Source organism: Neolamprologus multifasciatus, chromosome 15 (assembly GCF_963576455.1).
Source record: "Neolamprologus multifasciatus chromosome 15, fNeoMul1.2, whole genome shotgun sequence".
Taxonomy (NCBI): Eukaryota; Metazoa; Chordata; class Actinopteri; order Cichliformes; family Cichlidae; genus Neolamprologus; species Neolamprologus multifasciatus.
Genome location: NC_140453.1, coordinates 18490140 through 18509582, shown reverse-complemented (window position 1 = coordinate 18509582; position 19443 = coordinate 18490140). Strand labels below are relative to the sequence as shown.

At 39.3% G+C, this 19443-nt stretch overlaps 1 protein-coding gene across 11 annotated transcripts in view; it reads right to left on the bottom strand.

Annotated features, from left to right (window-relative positions):
- The window catches only part of LOC146501911 (dystrobrevin beta-like), a 46243-nt gene that overhangs the window by 2352 nt on the left and 24448 nt on the right, over positions 1–19443 (bottom strand). For 9 of the 11 annotated variants that reach the window (XM_085132448.1, XM_085132449.1, XM_085132444.1 and 6 more), the window contains 12 exons: positions 18288–18412; positions 15946–16017; positions 13802–13879; positions 12253–12337; positions 12046–12125; positions 11469–11582; positions 9048–9144; positions 8776–8796; positions 7734–7887; positions 4871–4960; positions 4682–4729; positions 1070–1103 (listed from right to left, as the gene is read on the bottom strand). In XM_085132448.1, the coding sequence (XP_084988574.1) occupies positions 1096–1103; positions 4682–4729; positions 4871–4960; positions 7734–7887; positions 8776–8796; positions 9048–9144; positions 11469–11582; positions 12046–12125; positions 12253–12337; positions 13802–13879; positions 15946–16017; positions 18288–18412 (972 nt within the window). In that variant the 3' untranslated portion in view covers positions 1070–1095. The remainder of the gene's footprint in view (positions 1–1069; positions 1104–4681; positions 4730–4870; positions 4961–7733; positions 7888–8775; positions 8797–9047; positions 9145–11468; positions 11583–12045; positions 12126–12252; positions 12338–13801; positions 13880–15945; positions 16018–18287; positions 18413–19443) is intronic. The other 2 variants (XM_085132453.1, XM_085132454.1) reach the window with 2 other exon arrangements.

Here is a 19443-nt window from a genome sequence, read left to right as displayed (position 1 = left end):
CGGCTGTGATTCATCTGCTTATGTTAACCAATTACAATCTGCTAAATCATTCGTTGGTGTGTGTCAACATGCAAACTTGAGTGAGGAATAAACTCCTGGTGTGTGATCTTGTGTAACTAGTCTCACAAAGGTTTACAAATGTGTGCGTAAATTTTGATGGCTCACAAATGCACGCTCCAAACCTCGCAAGCATGATGTCGTGCATGAAAATCAGGTAATATGACAAGAATGGCACCTAAGTGTCAACCATATCCAGCTGAGCAACTGTTTTGTCCATTTCCAGTTTATACACAACAGGTATTTTTTATGTTAATGCAATCTTGTCATTTGACTCTTGGAAGGAGAGCAGAGTACCAAACTTCTACTTAATTTAGCCAAAAGCCACCAAGGCACCATTTTTAATTTGTTAAACCCCAAACTTAAAAAATGTATTCCTAGAATAAAACATATCCTTAAGTTGTCGTTTGTTACTATGAAATTAGATGATTTATGATTCAGACACAAAAAAAATCTCACTGGATAAAAAATATATGATTTTGTTTAAAACAAATAAAAATCTGTGACCTAATTTCAAATGTAATAATCTTGATTTGTGTCGCTTCTTTTAGTTAACAGCTGAACATGAACTAAAAATAAGATTTGAAAACCAAAACTGCTCCTGTAGGAGGATTTTGTTTGCCGCACACAAGGTTTTTCCTCAGAACTGCTTGATTTGTTTTCTGAAGCGGCACCTTCCTGTCGAACACTGGGGTGTGTTTGCCTCTTTGATTGCTTCTGCATGAAGCAAAATTAAAACCTCACAAAGCTGACCGCGAGGAACCAGAAACAAGCCATTTGGAGGCCTGTGCAAACAAGTTCAAACACATAAACAGTTCGACTGAGTCATCAAATCAACCCGCTTTCCCCCATAAAACATGAACGCAGCATCTTTCTTGCCTTTCCTTACATTTCCTTTTTTTGAGGACACCGGACTGAGTTTGAAAAACTAGCTACACAGCCCTGTTCTTCTGCTCTAGAATAGTTCTGATTATCATGCAATTAATAAGAGGAAATGCATGAAAATACTTACTTTTAACATTGTGTCCTGTCAGCATTTTAACCTGCTAAACACACAGAGAAAGAGAGAGAGAGAACAATTCATTAGTGCACAGCAGAGCAGTCTGAGGCTAAAGCAAGTGCTAAAGGTTCCTACCAGAACCTGTAATAAGAAGCAGAGCAGCTCCTAGCACAGAAACATAAAAGAAGCTCTTACTTAGCAGGTGCCACACAAATTAACTCCAGAGACAAAAACTCTACTGTAGGCAGCTCTAATGCAGTAGTTTTATTTATCCTCCAAGACTAAACTGTGGCCTCCTGTTCGTCTGTCTGTAGGGGAGGGGGGGGTTTGGATTATTATCACAGGTTAGTACTCTAACGAGCACTCAGGCCAAGACCAGGAAGTAGTTTCGCCACTTCTTCTCTGCAGGCGGTCCCCTCATAAAGAGGAGGGGCTCCATAAAGCATGGCTAATGAGACGGCACGCTAACGAAGCTTGCTACGGTGCAGGCGAGCGCACCTTGAGAGGAGAAGGCGAACAGGAAAAGCTGCGAGCACGAGCGGATTTAAAGTGTAAGCAGAGAGACAGCGATGCGATCCACAAATCAGATTTGGCTCCATCATCATCAGAAAAAGTCGAGAAACAGAGCAGAGCTTAATATCTTATATCTGGAATTGCTAATGCTGGCTGTATTTCACTAGAAGACATAATAGTGCTGTACTACTATATCATGATTAAATTATCTTGGTAACATTTTTCAACAAAATTCCCTTTCCTCTGCACAGATCAGCTGTTTGCACCCTTTTAACAGTTGTGCAAATAAATACACATAATCCTTTATTACATCCAATTTCCAGGCACGTTTCAGAAGGAAATATCACCCTTTTTATTCCACTTAACTCAACTGTAAAACACAGCTACTCTGATTTTCTATACAAACCATATGAGCAGATGATAAAATACGATGCATTACTGCAGATTAAAGGCCTTTTTCCAGACAAGCATGTGTTTTCAGTTTTGTGGCTTGTTAAAATTGTTCAGATTGGAGTTATGTAAAAGCACCGCTGGGATTTATGTGAGGTTACCAGCATGAATACAGGCCCCAAAGGAAGAGAGCTATGCAGGCCCGCGTTTGCATGCTGTGCCTGTGTACAGTCACCAGGGGGCAGTGTCAGGAATAAGTGAATCAAAGATTTATGTGCTCAAGTTGGTTGTTCAAGTTTAGCCCCTGCAGGGAACTCCCACTCTTTGAACTTTAAGATAGTACAGAATGAATGGGTCTCTAAGGAGTTGTAGAGCAAGTATAAATCATGATTTTTATAGAAGGATTTTTTAAAAACTAGATTCTATTCTAGTAATTCTAGTTCTATTCTTCTTTCTGTGGCTCTTAGAGGCGTAACAGCACCATGAGCCACTAAAATTTTGATTTTAGGCATGAAGCGGTACAGAAGACGCTTCTACAAAAATAGAAGCTTCTGATGTGGCGCAAGTACTCTTCCAACATCTAGTTATTGTCTGAAAATGAGCGCCATTAAGAGAGTGTGTCCACTCCTACATTTTTAAAAGACAAATCAGTTTATGGACAAAATTTGCCGCACTGTAAAAGAAAAACTTGCAACTTTATGCAAATTCGGGCATTTTACAGAACCTGGATTTCTTTTTGGTTCATGAAGAAGTTTCACCTCTCAGCAGTAAAGAGAGAGAGGGAGTCCCAAAACGTTACCCATAGTTGAGGTTGTCCTCACGGTCACTGTCAACAATCGTTAAGGGTGACGTGAGATAAGGTGTGAATCAAAGGTTTGGGTCGTTATAGTCACAGGGCCTGAGGTGTGAATCCGTAATGAGATGTTGCCCCACCCTCAATGTGTGAATTGAAGTTGAATGACCTGGGAAGGGATCTCAAGACTGCACTACAGGTGACTGAGGCCATGTCCACACTAATACGTTTTTCGTTTGAAAACACGTTTTGGCTTTCCGTGCACACTGAGACGGCGTTTTTGGTCAAGGAAAACTGAGCTTTTGGAAACGCTTTCCAAAGCGCCATTTCCGCATCACGGTGTGGACAGCGTAACCACAGGCTTTCGGAAACGAAATATAACGCATTTAAGTCATATGATGCAGTCATGTGACCAACGATAGCGGAGGGCATTATACAGCAGTTGTTTTGTTTGCTCTCAATTTTGACAGCCCTATTAAAGATTAATATCAGTTTGAAGCTTTTCTTCAAATTCTTTAATCCTCACTCGCTTTTGCAACTTTGTACTTTTGTGTTACTCGCAGCAACAACTCCACCTCATTGTAAGTCGATTTAAAAAAACTTTCCTCTACATTTTGCCGCGACGTTTCAAAGAGTCGTAAAGTAAATAAACGGCAGACAGAAACAACGCAGGTCGAAGCATATTACGTTTCACGCATGCGCAATACAGGAACCTAAGTGTTTCAGTCGTTCCAGTGTGTATGAACAACTGTTCTGAAACGATTGAATGCGGACCGTTTTCAGACAAAAACGCTGTTTTTGAATGTATACAGATAAGTGTAGACGCAGCCCCTGCTCAATGACCTTAGTAACTAACATGATGGAGAGGTGAAGCAATGTCGCTCAGGACTGCCTCCAAGGTGACAACCCCACTAGGGGTTAAAAACCTGGAACTCTCCATGAGTCTTTAGAACTTAAGAAGCTTCGTGTAGATAAGATCTTCATAGTAGATCGAGGCGTGGGTCATTACAGTCACAGGGACCAAGGCGTGACTCCTTTGTGATAAGATCTTCATAGAGATAAGAACTCCAAACTTTACTATTCAAGTAAAGCATTCTGCCTCACTCGACATCGGCCTACGTGTTGTTGGCTTTTTGTAGGAAACATGCAACTCCGAAGCATTTTATGCTGGTTTAACTGCCACAGGCACTCGCCATGCATATCCGAAGCACTACACAAACAGACGCCACATAAATCCCCCAACATAATGACCACCCCAAGTCTCGTGGTGCTACAAAAACAACAAGGAAAGCTTCTGAAGACTTGAAAACCTACATTTTTATCATCTTTTGCAAGAATAACCCCTGGATAAATACTGTTATTATAATAATACCTTGTCAGGATGTTGAGAACACTTTAAAAATAATATAACCAAATATAAAAAGAACATTTTGAATCAAGTAGAAATAATTAAATCAGTCTAATTTAGCTGTATGATTCCTTCAGTAACTGCACTTAACATGTATACACACATATGTCTGCAATATTTAAAAGAAAACATCAAAGAGTCAGAGGCTCAGTCACATCTGAGAGGGCAGAGTAAGATCAGCTTTAAAAACTGATTTTTTATGGTTATAGCTGCACCCGGCCCATTTCAATTAGATTAGGAGGTGATCTGACAGAAAACTCCTTTCACATTTTAATCTTCATATATTATTTATTTAATGTATTATTTTGTTTGCAGTTGGTTTTGCATGATTAAACTTTAATTTTAAGACGTCAGGTATCAACTTTTCCAGCTAAACATTCTGGCTGCTAATCTCAAGTGACTCACGTAAGACACAACTCAACTTTTATATTCCCATGTTACTGTCAGCTTTTGTTAGCCAATTAAGCGATTCAAAACAGCATAAATGCAATTTAAAAAAATGTAGGAAACAATACTGTACCTCTTTCCTTCCCATTCAGCAATCTCTCCTCCTCCTCCCGACTGTCATCTGCTCAGAGGAGACAGTAAAAAGTGACATTATTGTAGAAAAATGTGAAGACTTGGTTTTAAAAATCTAATTTCTTGTCCATGTTTAACAGCTTTATACACAAAACTACTACAAAAGGAGTGCGTTTCTGTTTGTGTGAACCTGAGTGAAGCTCTTTGACCAACGAGGACACGGTGTTGGTGATGGAGTCGGCTGCAACCAGGAGGTCGTTTCTCAGGTTTCTCCTCGGGCCTGGAGCAAAGAAAACAATCATTATTTTATCCAGCACTTGTATTTACAGTAATTAGACAGTTTTGTTGTTCCCTGATTATTTGTGCTGTTTCTCTGTCTCACTGTGGCAGCAGCATATAATCTGGTGTGAATGAAAAGAGCTGTTTAAATGATGAAGCAAAAGAATAAAAAAGGGTCTGAAATGCGAGCAGAGCAGACGTGTGAAAAAGCACTTTGAGGCCAGTTTGTGATTTGTGATGCTGGTGTGCTTAAATACAAGAGATTTAAATGTTTTACTCCAATTTTTAGATAATAAGGAATCTGTTAAGCTAATTTTCGTCTTTACACTTTTATTCTTAGTCTCTACTACAACAGCTTTGCATAATTCACAGCTCAAAATAATCCTTATTTATCTTATGCTCAGTTAATTTCTTCTGAAAATTAACTGACTTATAGTTTTGCATAATTACTGAATAAAGTGCAAACTGTGTGTGGCATTGTGACGGCAAAGTGCATGTATTTATTTGATGAATGAGAAAACGTATAAAATGCCTTTATTGAGGATTCTGACTTGCTGCCGAGTCTCTTTCACACTGCTGGATTTGCAGCAGTCAGGACACAGAACATACAGCAAGAATGCCTGATCAATCAGTCAAACCAATTTCAGTTTGATCTGCCGACAAATGGAATTTCTACGTCCTACATCCATCTGCGGGGCATATCCCTTCTCGTTATAGGGAAGGACACAAAGACAGATGATGCAAAACAAAAAAGTAAGTCACTTTTGGTTGTTGAAAGATTAGAAAAGATTTGACGAGGACAAACAGGCAGACTGAACTATTTATGCACAAAGAGCTGAGTAGGAACAACCTCAATGAGATAACAAGACACAGGTGAAGACAATTAGTGGAACACAGACAGGAAGCAAAGCTAATATAGGACTCGAGAGAAAGCAAACCTCCAAAGTAACAGAATACAGATGTAAATCCTAACACAAACACCAACAGAGGAACAGGAAAGACTAATTCATATAAAAAAAATACCAAAACTAAACAATACTAGAGACAAAATTGTCAGGGCTCTGTGTGCGGGCAGGAGGAGACTTATCGAGACAAAAACCTCAGCTTTCTTGCTGGCAAAGAACAAAAGCATAAACTGAACAATGCAAGCTGAGACCGGAAACACACAGGCAAATCTGAGGGTACGACTCGACGCTGAACACTGGAGGACACACACTATAAATACACATGAAGGAATGACGAACAGGTGGGAACACAGCCGGGAGAAATTTTACCTAACGAGACAGAGGAAGTGAAACTAGAAACATTAGACATAAACCTTCAAAATAAAACGGGAAACAATTCACAAAGACGCAGACTTGACACTGAACTAAACCTATACTAAACACCAGGGCACAAGAAGAAAACCTAAGAACTAAACCCTTAACCAGAATAAACTGAAACATAGATTTATAATAATGATCAACAAAGCACAACAAGGGAATCAGAATATAACCCACAAAACAAAATCAAACCAAAACATAAGAACTCAAAATGCTGGGTCAAAATGACCCAGAACCGTGACAAAAATAGTAAAAGAACAGCAAGAGACTCAAAAATAAAACCAAACTAAAAGTAATGAAGTTAAAGAATCCAACCACAAAACACTTAATAAATACAAAAAAATTACAAAGCAACTCAAAACCCACCGACCAAAATAAAAAGGTCGCTGCTGTCATGGACAGCCTCCAATGCCACCATCTTGTTCTGCTCCAGAAACTCGCTGCAGGATCACATGAACCAGAACTTGTTTGCTACACTGATCTCAAAGAACTGATATTTCTCAGTTTTTTATTAGCTGCAAATATATTTGCAGAGGAGAAACTATATAAACCATTAAATGATAATTAACTTAAAAAAGCATATGTGCATCTAATCTTGCGGTGCTTGCATGCATGCCACATGAATCCCATAAATCTGTAGGAAGTGCCGCCATATTAAGGAGATCCCCTGTGATGTCATACAGATGCACAGGTTGGAAAAAACTGTCTGAGACTGGGTTTTTACAACAGTTTGAGGCCTCAGGTTTTGGGTCACAGGGACCACTTGCATATATGCTGATCATTTCATACCTCTGGCTACCCCTATTATGAGCATCCATCAGTGTAACGGGTTATATATGACAGAAAACAAGGAAACGCATAATAGCTCCATTTTAAACATCAGTTTAAGAATTTATTTCTGTCAAGTGGTTTATATTAGAAGGTTTTACAGTGAACTGTTAATCAGGTGAGACTAATCCAAAACACAGCCTGGAAACTACTGTATGTTTGTGCCTGTAGCTGACAAGTTCAATAAATAAATGTGGTAAACACAGCTGGCATTACGATGTAACAATCCTGACGAGCATTAAAACTGGCAATATTTTTTTAAGCGTGAGGGATCCATTTCCATGTCGTGCTTTTAGAAAAGAAGCTAAGCAGAGTATGTTCTCAAGCATGCACTACTTCATATGAGTCAGTCTTAACTGGGAATTTGTAGAGCTGCTCAAACATGCAGTGAAACCACATGCAAGGCTTTTCGGCCCAGACCAAAATCCTAGCAGAAGCTTCCCTCAAACAGCTGAAAAAAGTGTTTTTAAACCTGAAAATACTTCACTCAAAACATCAGACCCACTGTACTTTGTCTCAGCCGTCTAACTAAACAAAAACTCCTTCAAACATAAGCCTTTAATATCAAAGAAGGCAAACTACAGGTTTGCTAAGGTTGCCATGTGGGAGAGAAATGAGTCCTACCTTGAGCAAAAGCCTCTTGTACATCACCTCCCACCCCAGCGAGGGAGTCCTGAGGAGGATACATGTGTGTCTGGGAGGGTACAGCACCTACAGAGCGGACGGCTGACGGGCTCGGCCGAGAGGGAGAGGAGTGAGAAGAGCCGGCTGCCTGCGCCTACAAGATGAGAGGCGTTATCAGAGCTGGTTAATGTTACTTCGAGAAAGTTTTAGATTACAAGATCACACCTTTTGCATTTTGCTTGAATATACGTCCAGTGTGTGTAGTTTGGATAACAATTAATTACTAGAACCAGCTGACATGGTTTGGGCATCTGAACAGGATGCCTCCAGGCACCTCCTAGGTGACCTGCTCTGACTTAAGCTTGATTTAGACTTCTGCGGTAAATCTACGTTCTAACCAGAAACCAGTTTTAACCCTACATCACAACCTTCCACTTGACTGGAGTCATCACAAACACACTCACTCTAACGTCACTGTGTTTCCAGAGTTGTTCACTTGCTTTGTGTTAGCATGTTGCCTGTGCAAGTGCTTGCAAAGAGTCATGAGTCACCTTAGAGGCTGCTGCTTCTGGTGTGATTGTATTTTGCACTTTACCATGACGCTCTGGGCCTTTTTATGTGCTGAAAATAAAAGTAATGTCCAGATCGCCGCTCATCCGCTCATGAACTGAAGTCAGCTGATTGTTGTGAAAATCTGCAGGAAAAGGGAGTGTTTGGTTTCTTTTCTGTCCACATCTCGTGAAGAGGTTTTCAATCTTTGCTCACCACCTGCCCTACTTTCTGTGATTTTTTTCCTCTTCCCCGAAATTACTTTAAAGTTTAAACACTGGGTTGTTGTGTCGGAAGCATCGTGACAGGGATCACCAGAAAAATAACTGCAGTGATGCACATGGAGAGCGCTCTGAAGGCGCGATCAGCCACATTTAAATCATGTGCAGGCCTGTTTTTGCAACTTTTTAATTGCATGTGATATTTCAGGTGACTAATAAGGACTGAATCCCACAGTTTCTTCAGTGTTTCCAACAAAAGGGTATGGACTTACTGCCTGTCGCTGTTCCTCATCCTACAGGGACCACAACATGGGCAGCCGGAAAACAAAGAGGGCGGAAAAGAAGAATGGAAAACAAGAGGTCAGACACAATGAGAGCCAGAAAAGTCATAGAGGAAGAAACATCAGAGGGGAAAATGAGGCTTGTTACTGCAAGGACAGAAAGAAGGGGGTGTGAGGAGCATGGGAGGCTTTGCCCTCTAGTGTGAGAAAATACAAACTGCTGGAGATTCAAATCAGAGAGTGTGTGTGTGTGTGTGTGTCACCTTGAGCAGCTTCATCAGTCCTTCCAGCTGCACCATCAGCTCCCTCCTGCTCTCCTGCAGCGACGACATCCTCTGCTCCAGTTCGTCTTTCCTCTGTCTGGAACACACACACACACATTACAAAGGCTTGCTGAAGACAGGAGCTGGAGTAAAAATAGATTTAAGTCCCAAAATGTGGAGAAGATCAGAAATGCAACATGGAAGAAAAACAAGAGATTAGATTCACAGTCCTGAAGTGCTAAAACAATCTGCAGAAATTCACAGAAGCATCTGTGTGATGAGGTTAATAAATAGATGAATAAGAGAGGAGAGATGTTATTGAAGAGCATGTAGGAGAGTCTTTCCAGGAGAAAATCAGCTAGATTACGTGAACTTTTAGTCAGAAATCCTCAATGTTTTGTAAGATGGCAGGGAGAGAAACCAAGTCTGTTTGAGGACTTCAAATTAAGATGAATATATACACAAAAGTGCACTCAAAATACTGATAAAATGCTCTGCAGCAGCAGGGCTTTCTGGAAACAAAGCTTTAACAGCAAGCATAGAGTTTAACATTCACAATCTTTTCCCATGCGGTCTGGATGAGACATTAAAGCGAGAGCAGAGCTCGTCTTTCTTTCCTGGCTACCCTTCACGTGGCAAGATAAATGAGTAAATAAACAAATGAAAACAAGAGTCTGACTCATTCAGTAAATAGAGTTTTGTTTTATTGTTATCCCAGAGTAAGGATTTACCGCAAGCTAGCCAACAAGTTCGCCAACAACCTCAGAAACGCCACTTTATCTGTACTATTTAAGATATAGCTTAGCAGTTTTCTCCAGTAACAATATCTAGCTCTGAGTCTGTAGCGGAAACATGAAAGAGATTACCAAGACAGTAATATTACTGATTACAGGCTTGTTAAGACATGAAGATGGGTACCAAATTAACTCTAGTTGGACATAGCCGGTGTGGTCAACCATTTATTCATTAACTCCTGTCCTGAAGAGCATTTTCACCGCTGCCATTATGAACAAGGGGCGGTTGTGACTGAACCGGAGGACCCTGCGACAGTCTAAAGCGTGCCCTACCTTACCCTCCTTTTTGACTTTTGACTAACGGATACCATAATTTACAGAATGATCACTACGGTGCATTCAGTAAGACTGGAATCTAGTGACTCATAAAACCAGACCAAGGGCAAGAGGGAAAATTGCTGGCAGATTCACTTTGCACTGGGTGACATTTTCTTTCTTTTTTTTAACCCTAATTTCATCCTGTAACAGCTGGAATAGCCTCCAGCTCCCTGTGACCTGAACTGGAAAAAAGATTACGAAAGAAGATGGCCAATTTTTCAGAATTCTCCATCAGAAAGAATGCAGGTTTTCAGTAAGAGGAAACACTAGAAAAAGCACTATGTTAACTTCACTGCAAGACTACCTCATACTATTTTAAATTTGGAGATATTTTACCTCATTTGGTCTCATGGCCACCAGGAGGAAGTAGAAAACTCCAGACAAACAGAAACAAAATAGAAAAGATGGGCTCTTTTGTGCTGAATCTGAAAAATGTTTACTCTAGTGCCGCCATGTGGCTGTTTTATCAGGTATGTAAGCGTGAAAACTGGAATAAAAACTAAAAATCTAATATAACAGCTCTGTTTCACACTTTAAAATATACACTTTTAAAATATTCGACCGTGGTTCAGGGGGTTGGGAAACTCATCTTGTAACCGGAAGGTTGCTGGTTCAATCCCCTGCTCTGTCGCTCTCAGTCGTTGTGTCCTTGGACACTTCACCTATCGCCTACTGGTGTTGGCCAGAGGGGCCGATGGCGCGATATGGCAGCTTCGCTTCTGTCAGTCTGCCCCAGGGCAGCTGTGGATACAACTGTAGCTTGCCTCCACCAGTGTGTGAATGTGAGAGTGAACGAATAATGGAATTGTAAGGTTCACGAAAAGCGCTACATCTATATGCAATCCATTATTATTATTACATATTTAAATTTCCATAACATGCTGGAAAAAATGCCTGACTAACATCTCTCAGGGCAGAAATGTTATTGTTTACGTCAAAGCCAGGCAGTTTCCATCACTTTCAAGTTCCTCTCCTCTTCTTGAAGGACTTGTTTTTACTGAAAACCGCAATAAGTGCGTTGGAAGGGATTCCTTCTTTGGTGTTTTTGTGAACTCCACCATCTGTCGGTACCATCTGCCATAAAGAACTCTCCCTCTGCGCCGCAGAGCAACATGGCAAGTTTTCCCGCCAATTCTGACCGCGGCGGTGTGGCAAAATCCGGAAACTATAGCGCAGAGAGCGAAAGAGCGATTGTTTGTGAAACATATTTTCTGTGGGTGTGACTCACAAAGTTAAAAGATGTACATTTTAACTATTATATGTATATTTTCTGTACAGAGACAGCAGGTCTCAGAGGAACTGCGTTCACCTGAGCAGACGGAGCTCGGCCAGCAGAGTCGGGTTGGTGCTGCCCTTCTCCGGGCTGGGCTGGCACGCTGCGTCATGCTCTGCACGGAGACGTTTGATCTCTGCCAAGATCTCTCTGGGAAATGAAAATCACACTGGTCAGCTGAAGCCTGATACCACAGTATTTTAGGAATGAACAGCCTGTAAATAAGCGGGGCAAGTTGGCGAACTTCAGCAGGCTTTAGAGGAATCTTTTTTGGAATGATGCACAAGTTTAATTTAGAGAGTAAAAAACAAACAAGCTAACAGCCAGACCATGAATATTCACACAAACAGTGCTTTTATTGTGAAAGAACAAGCTGTAAAAACTGATCATGCCCCCTTATAAGTAATTACTTGGTAACGGTTAATCAAATTTATGACCACAAACCATTCAGCTTCTTTCTGTCACTTTTTATTGATTTCGCTCTCATATATTAACCTTATATCTTTAAATAATTACATCTTTTTTTATTTGTATATTTTATGAGACCTTAAGCTCGAAAGTTCCCCCCCAACAAGTTAAATTCTCCACCTCGCTCCTGTTCACATATTTCTACCTGTTTTTAGACTCCAGCTGAGCAATGAGCTCCCTCTTCTGTTTGTTCGCGTCAAAGTTGATGCTCCGTGTCGGGATCACCTAAAACACAAGCAAACGGTTGATGGGTTTCATGTACAAACCAGAACAAGATCCCCGTGTAGTCGGAGCATATGCATGCATATGCAGTATTAAAGTTAAAGGCTTAGAGGAGATGTGTTCGACTCACTCCTGTGCCTTCGGTCTCTGCCAGTCGTGTGGTGTAGCGAGCGATCAGTTTGTGCTCGTCGTCTTGCCTGCTGGGGCCGTCAACACTGAAGCACAGAAAATCTCTAATTTACTGAGTCTACTGTAAAACTGTATTTAAACCAGCAAAGAGCATGACGCATGAATTTAATGCAGGTAAATATGATCACTTTTTAACTAATAAGTATGACCAGTAAACGGTAATATCACCAGTAAACATCCCCAGGTGATTACTTACACCAGGACTGTACATCCTGATGTAGGGACATTTTGGCTTTTTAGCACCATATACTTCATTCTGCTCTATAAAGTGTTTTATACTTTGTTAAACAAGCATTTTATTGGTTGTACTGTAAAATAAACCTAGTGTCCGCATATGAGGACCTTTTTTAATTAACTGCTTTCTGCTGGGTTAAATTAAGATAGCTCCCAGATCAGGTTTTATATTATAGTTTGCTGATGCATTATATCATTAAACAAGCATATATTTGCATAACAGTACATAAAATTGCCTTTTCTGCCTGTGGTGTCTCACCTTATTTTGTAAACATGTAAAAGCAATTTAATATTTTTCATAACACTGTTTGCAGGTTAATGTATGAATGAGCACTCAACACTTAACCATTTGCATTCCTATTTCTGTGTGTGTGTGTGTGTGTGTGCGTGTCAGATTATTTATTTTAAAGCAGGCAATGTTTTTCTTGTGTTGAAAAAATTCCTCAGAGCTAAAACAGAAGACTACAGGTAAAAGGAAGCTTTTGCTCCTTCTGGTTTCTGAATTTAAAAAATAAATGAATTACTTCATAATTTTATTTGGTCTGTATTTTATAATGCAAGAGACGCACTCCCAAGACTGCTAATTGTCCTTTAACGGCAATATTAGGCCAATATTAAACACTTCTGCATTATTCCTGATTCTCCTAGATAATATTCTATATTTTGAATTGACCCCATCTCTGAACTGAGGCCCGATATCTATTTTATTTAGCCCACACTCCTGGTTTAATTAGTGCTTCCCACCTGTTAGGATTAGTACTAGTGCTTGTTTTTGTACTTTGTTAATGTTTTATAACAATGACTTATTGCATTATTGTGAAGCACTTTGGTCTGCCTTTGGTTTTAAATGTGCTATATAAATAAAATTGTATTGCATTGATATTTTAAAAATGTATATGTGTGTTGTTTCCAATGTAAGGCAGTCATAGCTGTAATTTTCTTGTATTGCAGTATTATTTAAAAAAAAAAAAGAAGAAAAAAAAGGATTTTATTGTAGATTAGAAAACTGTTTAAAGTTATTACAAAACCTGGGCAAATGGAAATCATCATTATTACAGGAAAACAAACTAAATTAAAAGCTAAGAAGTAACACAATAGTTTAACAGGATATTCTGTAGCTGCAGATTTCTCTCTTCATAAGAACTATAGCAAACTACAGCATTTCACTTGGCTTCAGCTAAACTGTGCAGCACGGTGCCCTCCTCCTTACTGCCTCCCTGACTCCTTTACGTAACCACCCCTCCCTCCCTTCTCACCGCGGGCTGCCCTGGAGGCGATTCACATACGCAGCGATCAGAGCGTGCTCTTCGTTCATTCGCTGAGCCGCTGCCAAGCTGGACGGACACAAAACAGACGCAGAGTAATGAGCCAGCATCAGATAACAGTCTGTCTTAAAGGAATTACATCAGTTTAACTTCAAGTCAACACAAAATCTCTCTTAATAAATGTGCATATGAGTAAAAAGAAAAAATATTTTCATAACACCTGAAAAATGCATGTCAATTTTTATATGCAATGAATATCTTTTATTATTCCAATTATTCACTAACATGCAATATTTCTTATTAGTTCATTTTTGGTCCATAAAATGCTAAAAGAAGTTCAGAAGAACCCAACGCACCAGAGTTTAAAGTGAGCCTTTTTTGCTATTTCTTGTGTTCTGTCACATTATTCCAGTGCTGGATGCTCATATTAAACATGACTAATAATCATGAGGTCAGTGTATGTACAAGCCAGACATTCAGCCACCAGACAGCTAGAAATGCTTCGTTTCACACAGTTTTTTTAACAACTGCAGCAGCTGGATAGCGTAGTGGTAAGACTACACACCTCTGGAGCGGGGGTCGCAAGTTCGATTCCCACCCGGTATCCAGTAAGAGTCCTGGCTAGACCCCCCATGCTAAAAACCAGCCCTGGAGTTGCGCGGCTATGTCTGCAGCCTGTCCGCAATTCAGAACACGAGCATTTCACTGCATGTTCACAATATGTTGCACTGTGTTTGTGACAAATAAAGTTTGTATTTATTTATTTATACTGGCTATGTACAATGTCACGGAGGGGATAGCCCTAATATGGATGCCTCCTCTGCCTTTTAAAGCTGGTTGTGAGGGACAGCCAATCAGAAGAAAGTTGGATCAGTAAACACTGAATAAGGCTGAAGTGTGAATCACGCCTCTAACAGCACATTTTTCCACTGATTATTACTTCTTTGATTAACCTTATTAACCTTATTACCAAATATTGATTCACTGTGGAGGCTCACTTTAATGTATACAAACCCAGAGAGGGTGGAGAAGCTAGCATTCCTAAATCTGCACCAACTTTTCCCAGCTGTTTTTTTTAAATAGCTTTGCATCCTTTATAAGTTGAATTACCACTGTCCACTGTGTGATTGGTTTACGGTGTTCTCTCTCCCTTGTGTTTTGATAGATTCTTCCTTATTTGTGATAAGTTTTGTGAGCAATTAATTCTGTATTATTATTATGCAGTTTGTAAAATTTGCAGTTTTGTGCAAAGAACGGAAATAAGGAGCTGCAAACGAGCATTAAAAACTATTTAATCATCTTTCCATCCATCTTTTTCCACTTATCCAATTCAGGGTTGTTGCGAGGCCGAGAGGCTATTCTTACTCTTACAGGACGAGAGACTTTTAAATACACAATTTTTTTATTACTTGCAAAATAATAACGATCTAAAATCTTACAAGCTATGTAGTGGAGTACGTGTTTTGCCTTTTAGACATACGCCTGTATGGTGGTGTCAGAGATTGCTGCTGTCAGCTTGCAGGAAACTTCACAAGAAATGTAATAAATGGAAAAATAATGGAAAACTAAACTTTTCTTTTAACTTGAACTTAATTCAACAGCTCTTTCATAGTGTCAGATCACAGACACTGCAGACTCCTTCACCTCTCCACCTGCTTCCTACTCTCACTAACCTATGACAGCATCGTTTTACTGGCGTTGAGTTGGGCTGAATCTCATATTAGTTTTTATTCACCCACCACGAGCCCTTAAATCGTTGTGAAGAGTTCGCATCTATTTTTAACTGTGTGCAAGTGAAGCGCTCATGCTATCGAGCCCTGTGTCACCAGTATAGACCCTCTGCTGTGTATCCACGCAGCTAAAAACAGCCTCTTTATTTCTGTTAACTCATATGATTCCTTTAATCTGAAATTACTAATAGAACAACCTAGTAAGCTTTCACTTCACCCAGTTTGCCTCACACTTCAACTCGGAGCTGTGATTTATTGAAACAGCAGCTGGCCAACCAACTTGCCTGACACAGTGGTTAAGGTCTTTATTTACCTTGAATATTAGAGAAATATTAGTTTAAACAGAAAAAAGAAATGAAGCCACAAGATTGCACACTTCTAATCAGCTCTAATGTCAGTCTTTACCTTTTTGAGGACTCGCGAGCTGATGAAGACAGCAGCATGGCTTCACTGGTGTTCCCAACAGGTCTCGATGGTCTGAACAGACAAACACAAACATGCGTTAGAGGCTTATTATCAACAGAGTTAACACGGAGGAAGGATAGCGACGTTAAATCATTAAACTACCAAAGCCTGCCTATCAGAAAGCACGCATTCTTACGCTCCCATTCACACAGTCACACACTCTCACATGCTTTTGAGTGCATTCATGCAACAGTGAACTGTAAAAGGTCTGAGCAAACACAGACAGGCCAAAGTTCAAACGAGGGAGAGAGAAAAGAAAGTAAGAGAGGGAAGTGGAGTGAGGGCACATCCAGAGGAACATTTTAAAAAGACTATAAATAATCACATTTTTAAGTCTGAAATTGAAACGGCATTTAAAAAAAAAAAAAAAAGCATACTCACACCCGCGCTAAATTCAGCCTGAGTATGAGCCTAACGCCTGCAGGTCTGTGACGACCTTAAACAATGCCGATACGCCACAGGGGGGCGGAGCAACCGAAGCGTTTGGATATACAGAGGCGGGACTTTTGCTTGATTTATGTTATCTGAGTTTTCTAGGTAATGTAAAATTTTGTAGTTCGAATTGTTAGCTTTTAAGCTGCAGATGTTTCACTTCCTATTGTGAAAGTGTTTAAATGTTTAACTGTTAAACATTAACATCACGGCTACAAGAAAGCTTAATCTTTTTTGTTCCATCTAATGCGAGGAGGCCTCATAGTGAATATTCCTCCGTAGCTTCAGTGACTTTAGCGGCACAAAGAGACAATAGTATCTGTACAGCCCAGCAGGCGTTTAACTTGGGCACAAAAAATGAGCAAATCAAGGCTTTTTTGGAAATAAATTCAATTCAAAAATCAAACAATCTTCTTTTTAAGCAATATCAACATTTTACACACTACAGAGGTCTATTTTACAGGGTAGATACACATGAATTCAATAATATGCAATCGAGTAATATTAGCGTTAATCATACAGTCATCATTTTTTTAGCTTTATTCACACAGATCTCCTGTAAGCCTATTATGTCAAATCTAGAATAAGTTTTAGAAATAGTTTAAAGGTCGTTAACGCTACCATCACACAGTTTAACTGGCACCAGGTTCAATACTTACAGTCCAAAATCATAACCAAACTATACAGGCACATCAATTAGATTGATTAGTAGTGAAGGGCTCTCAATATGGAAGCTCAAAAGCGCCAAAATAAACAAACGAATTGAAAATGTTAAACATACATGTATAGATTGGTTAACTGACACTTTTAATTTGCTTCTAAATTTACTAGATTTTGTATTAATTTTTGTATTTCTTTATTCCCATGGTTTAAATTTTCATTTTATTTAGTAACTTTATTTTCTATTAACATTTTTCCAACAATTTCTCTATTTTCTTTTTGGTTTTTACTGTTCAACAACAGCAAAAAACTAATAAAAGTAAAAGTATTAATAACAACAACAATACTCATGAGAAGTCAAGCATCATTTCAACAGACACGTCAACCATACATTACAACACTGTAAATCAATTATCCCATTTTCACCATCGTTTGAAGTCTTATGCAAAAAAACAAAGCTAAACAAAAAAAACCCTTATCATTAAAAGCTCAGAAAGGGTCAGATTAACAGAAATGTTTCCACTTTTTTGTAAAAATCAAGGGATTTATTTCGGACCAGGTAACTCCAGTGGGATGCGTTCCAATATCATCCTGTGCCATCTGAGTTTTACGAGAATAGTGCATTTTTCTTTGTGCAAAAATCAGAAGATTAAACCGCTTTCTGAGATATTTGTTTCGCATGCATGTATTTGGGAGACTTTTTTCTCCTGCATTTATGTAAAGCATGTAACAAGGTTAAGTTTACTTAACAAATAGCTTTTTAGTGTGCTAATCTAAAATAATAAGGTCAGTACTGTCATACAGGCCAGTAAATGAATCAATTCATACAAAAGCAAATAAATATAGAAGCATATTATTATTACTTTTTTAAATACCTTGATATTTTTGTTGGCATGTGTAATGAAACCTATATACTTTGTCAGTTTTAGGCCTCCATACCTTGAAACTATCACTGTATGTTAAATTAACATCCTAATGAGGTGAACTGAGTGACAGGATATTTGGCACCAAAGGGGACATGATAGAATAGAATAGAAGCTGAATCCTTTTGTGCCTCACTGAGTAAGACCGCACTGATCTGACAGGAATAACCTGCATTATTAAAAAGCGGTTGTTGAAAATTTCAGTAACATTTAGCTTTTTGATATTTAGTGTAATAAATGTGTGAGTGCTGGGAGGTCATATCATACACTATGTTGGCGAGGTTAAGGGTCCTCTCGGGTTCTTCTGGGTAAATTGGGTGTGGCGGCTCCCTAGACGACACGCAGCCCAGAGTCCTGCTCAGGGCTCGACCGATCTTTGTCGCCGGTGACTTCTACACACAAAAACAAACACACAAGCATCAGTTAATGAACCCACACTGCATGAGTGCAGTAGATGTGTGAAGCCCGTTTTAAAGAATCAACTTTAGCACTTATCGAAAACAGAGATACCTGCTAATTACTGCTAACTAAACTGCAGCACAGACGTAGTGAACAGACTGCTGCCCTTTAGCTAATCACTCACTTGTATATATGTACTCCCAGTTTTCCTTTGTTCACTGCCAGATCACTTTCTATTCTTTCCATTTAAGGTGTCTAGTGATTTCCATTGTTGTTGATCCTTCTCATGTTTCTTGTTATTATCTGTTGTGTTCACTTGTTATCTTCTCGTGTATTGCCTTGTGTACTGGTTTTGAGTTTCTGTAGTCTCCCAGGATTTGTGTATTTCCTGTCTATGATCTCTGCTTGTCTGGGTTAAAGATCTGGCTTTACGGGCATTTATTCTGACTCTCCGTGTCCTGCTTTTGGGTCCTTCTCTGTCAGCCCTTACACCACTTTGGTGTAATTTCTAGACCACCACAGTGCAGCTGTGCACCTTATTTGACAGATAATTTAATGAATCTCAAGGGCTTTACTGTACATGTGCTTATTTGCATATTTAACCCTTTAAAGGCCCTTTTTTAACCTGAAAATGCACTGACACTTAACTCCTGAGCACAAATCTTAAAATCAGGTATCTGTTTTCCCATGAACCACATTCAGGTTGCTGCTGTTGGGTGTCTTTGTTAAAAAGAAAGAAAGAAAAGGACATATACTGAGAATAAAAATGAAGCACAAAGCCCAGTCCTACAGAAAATCACATGTAAATATATGTAAAGCCTGAGCTACAATGAGTATATAATGTTACATGATGACAGGCAGGAGCTGCACTAGTTAGAGGCTTTAGACCTAAAACTGAAACATTAACAAGAAAAATTATGCCAAAGACTTACTGATGAATAATTCAACAACTATATCTCCTTCTATTAATACATAATTTCTTCATTATAAACATTTATTCCTTCAGGCTAGAGCAACTTTTATT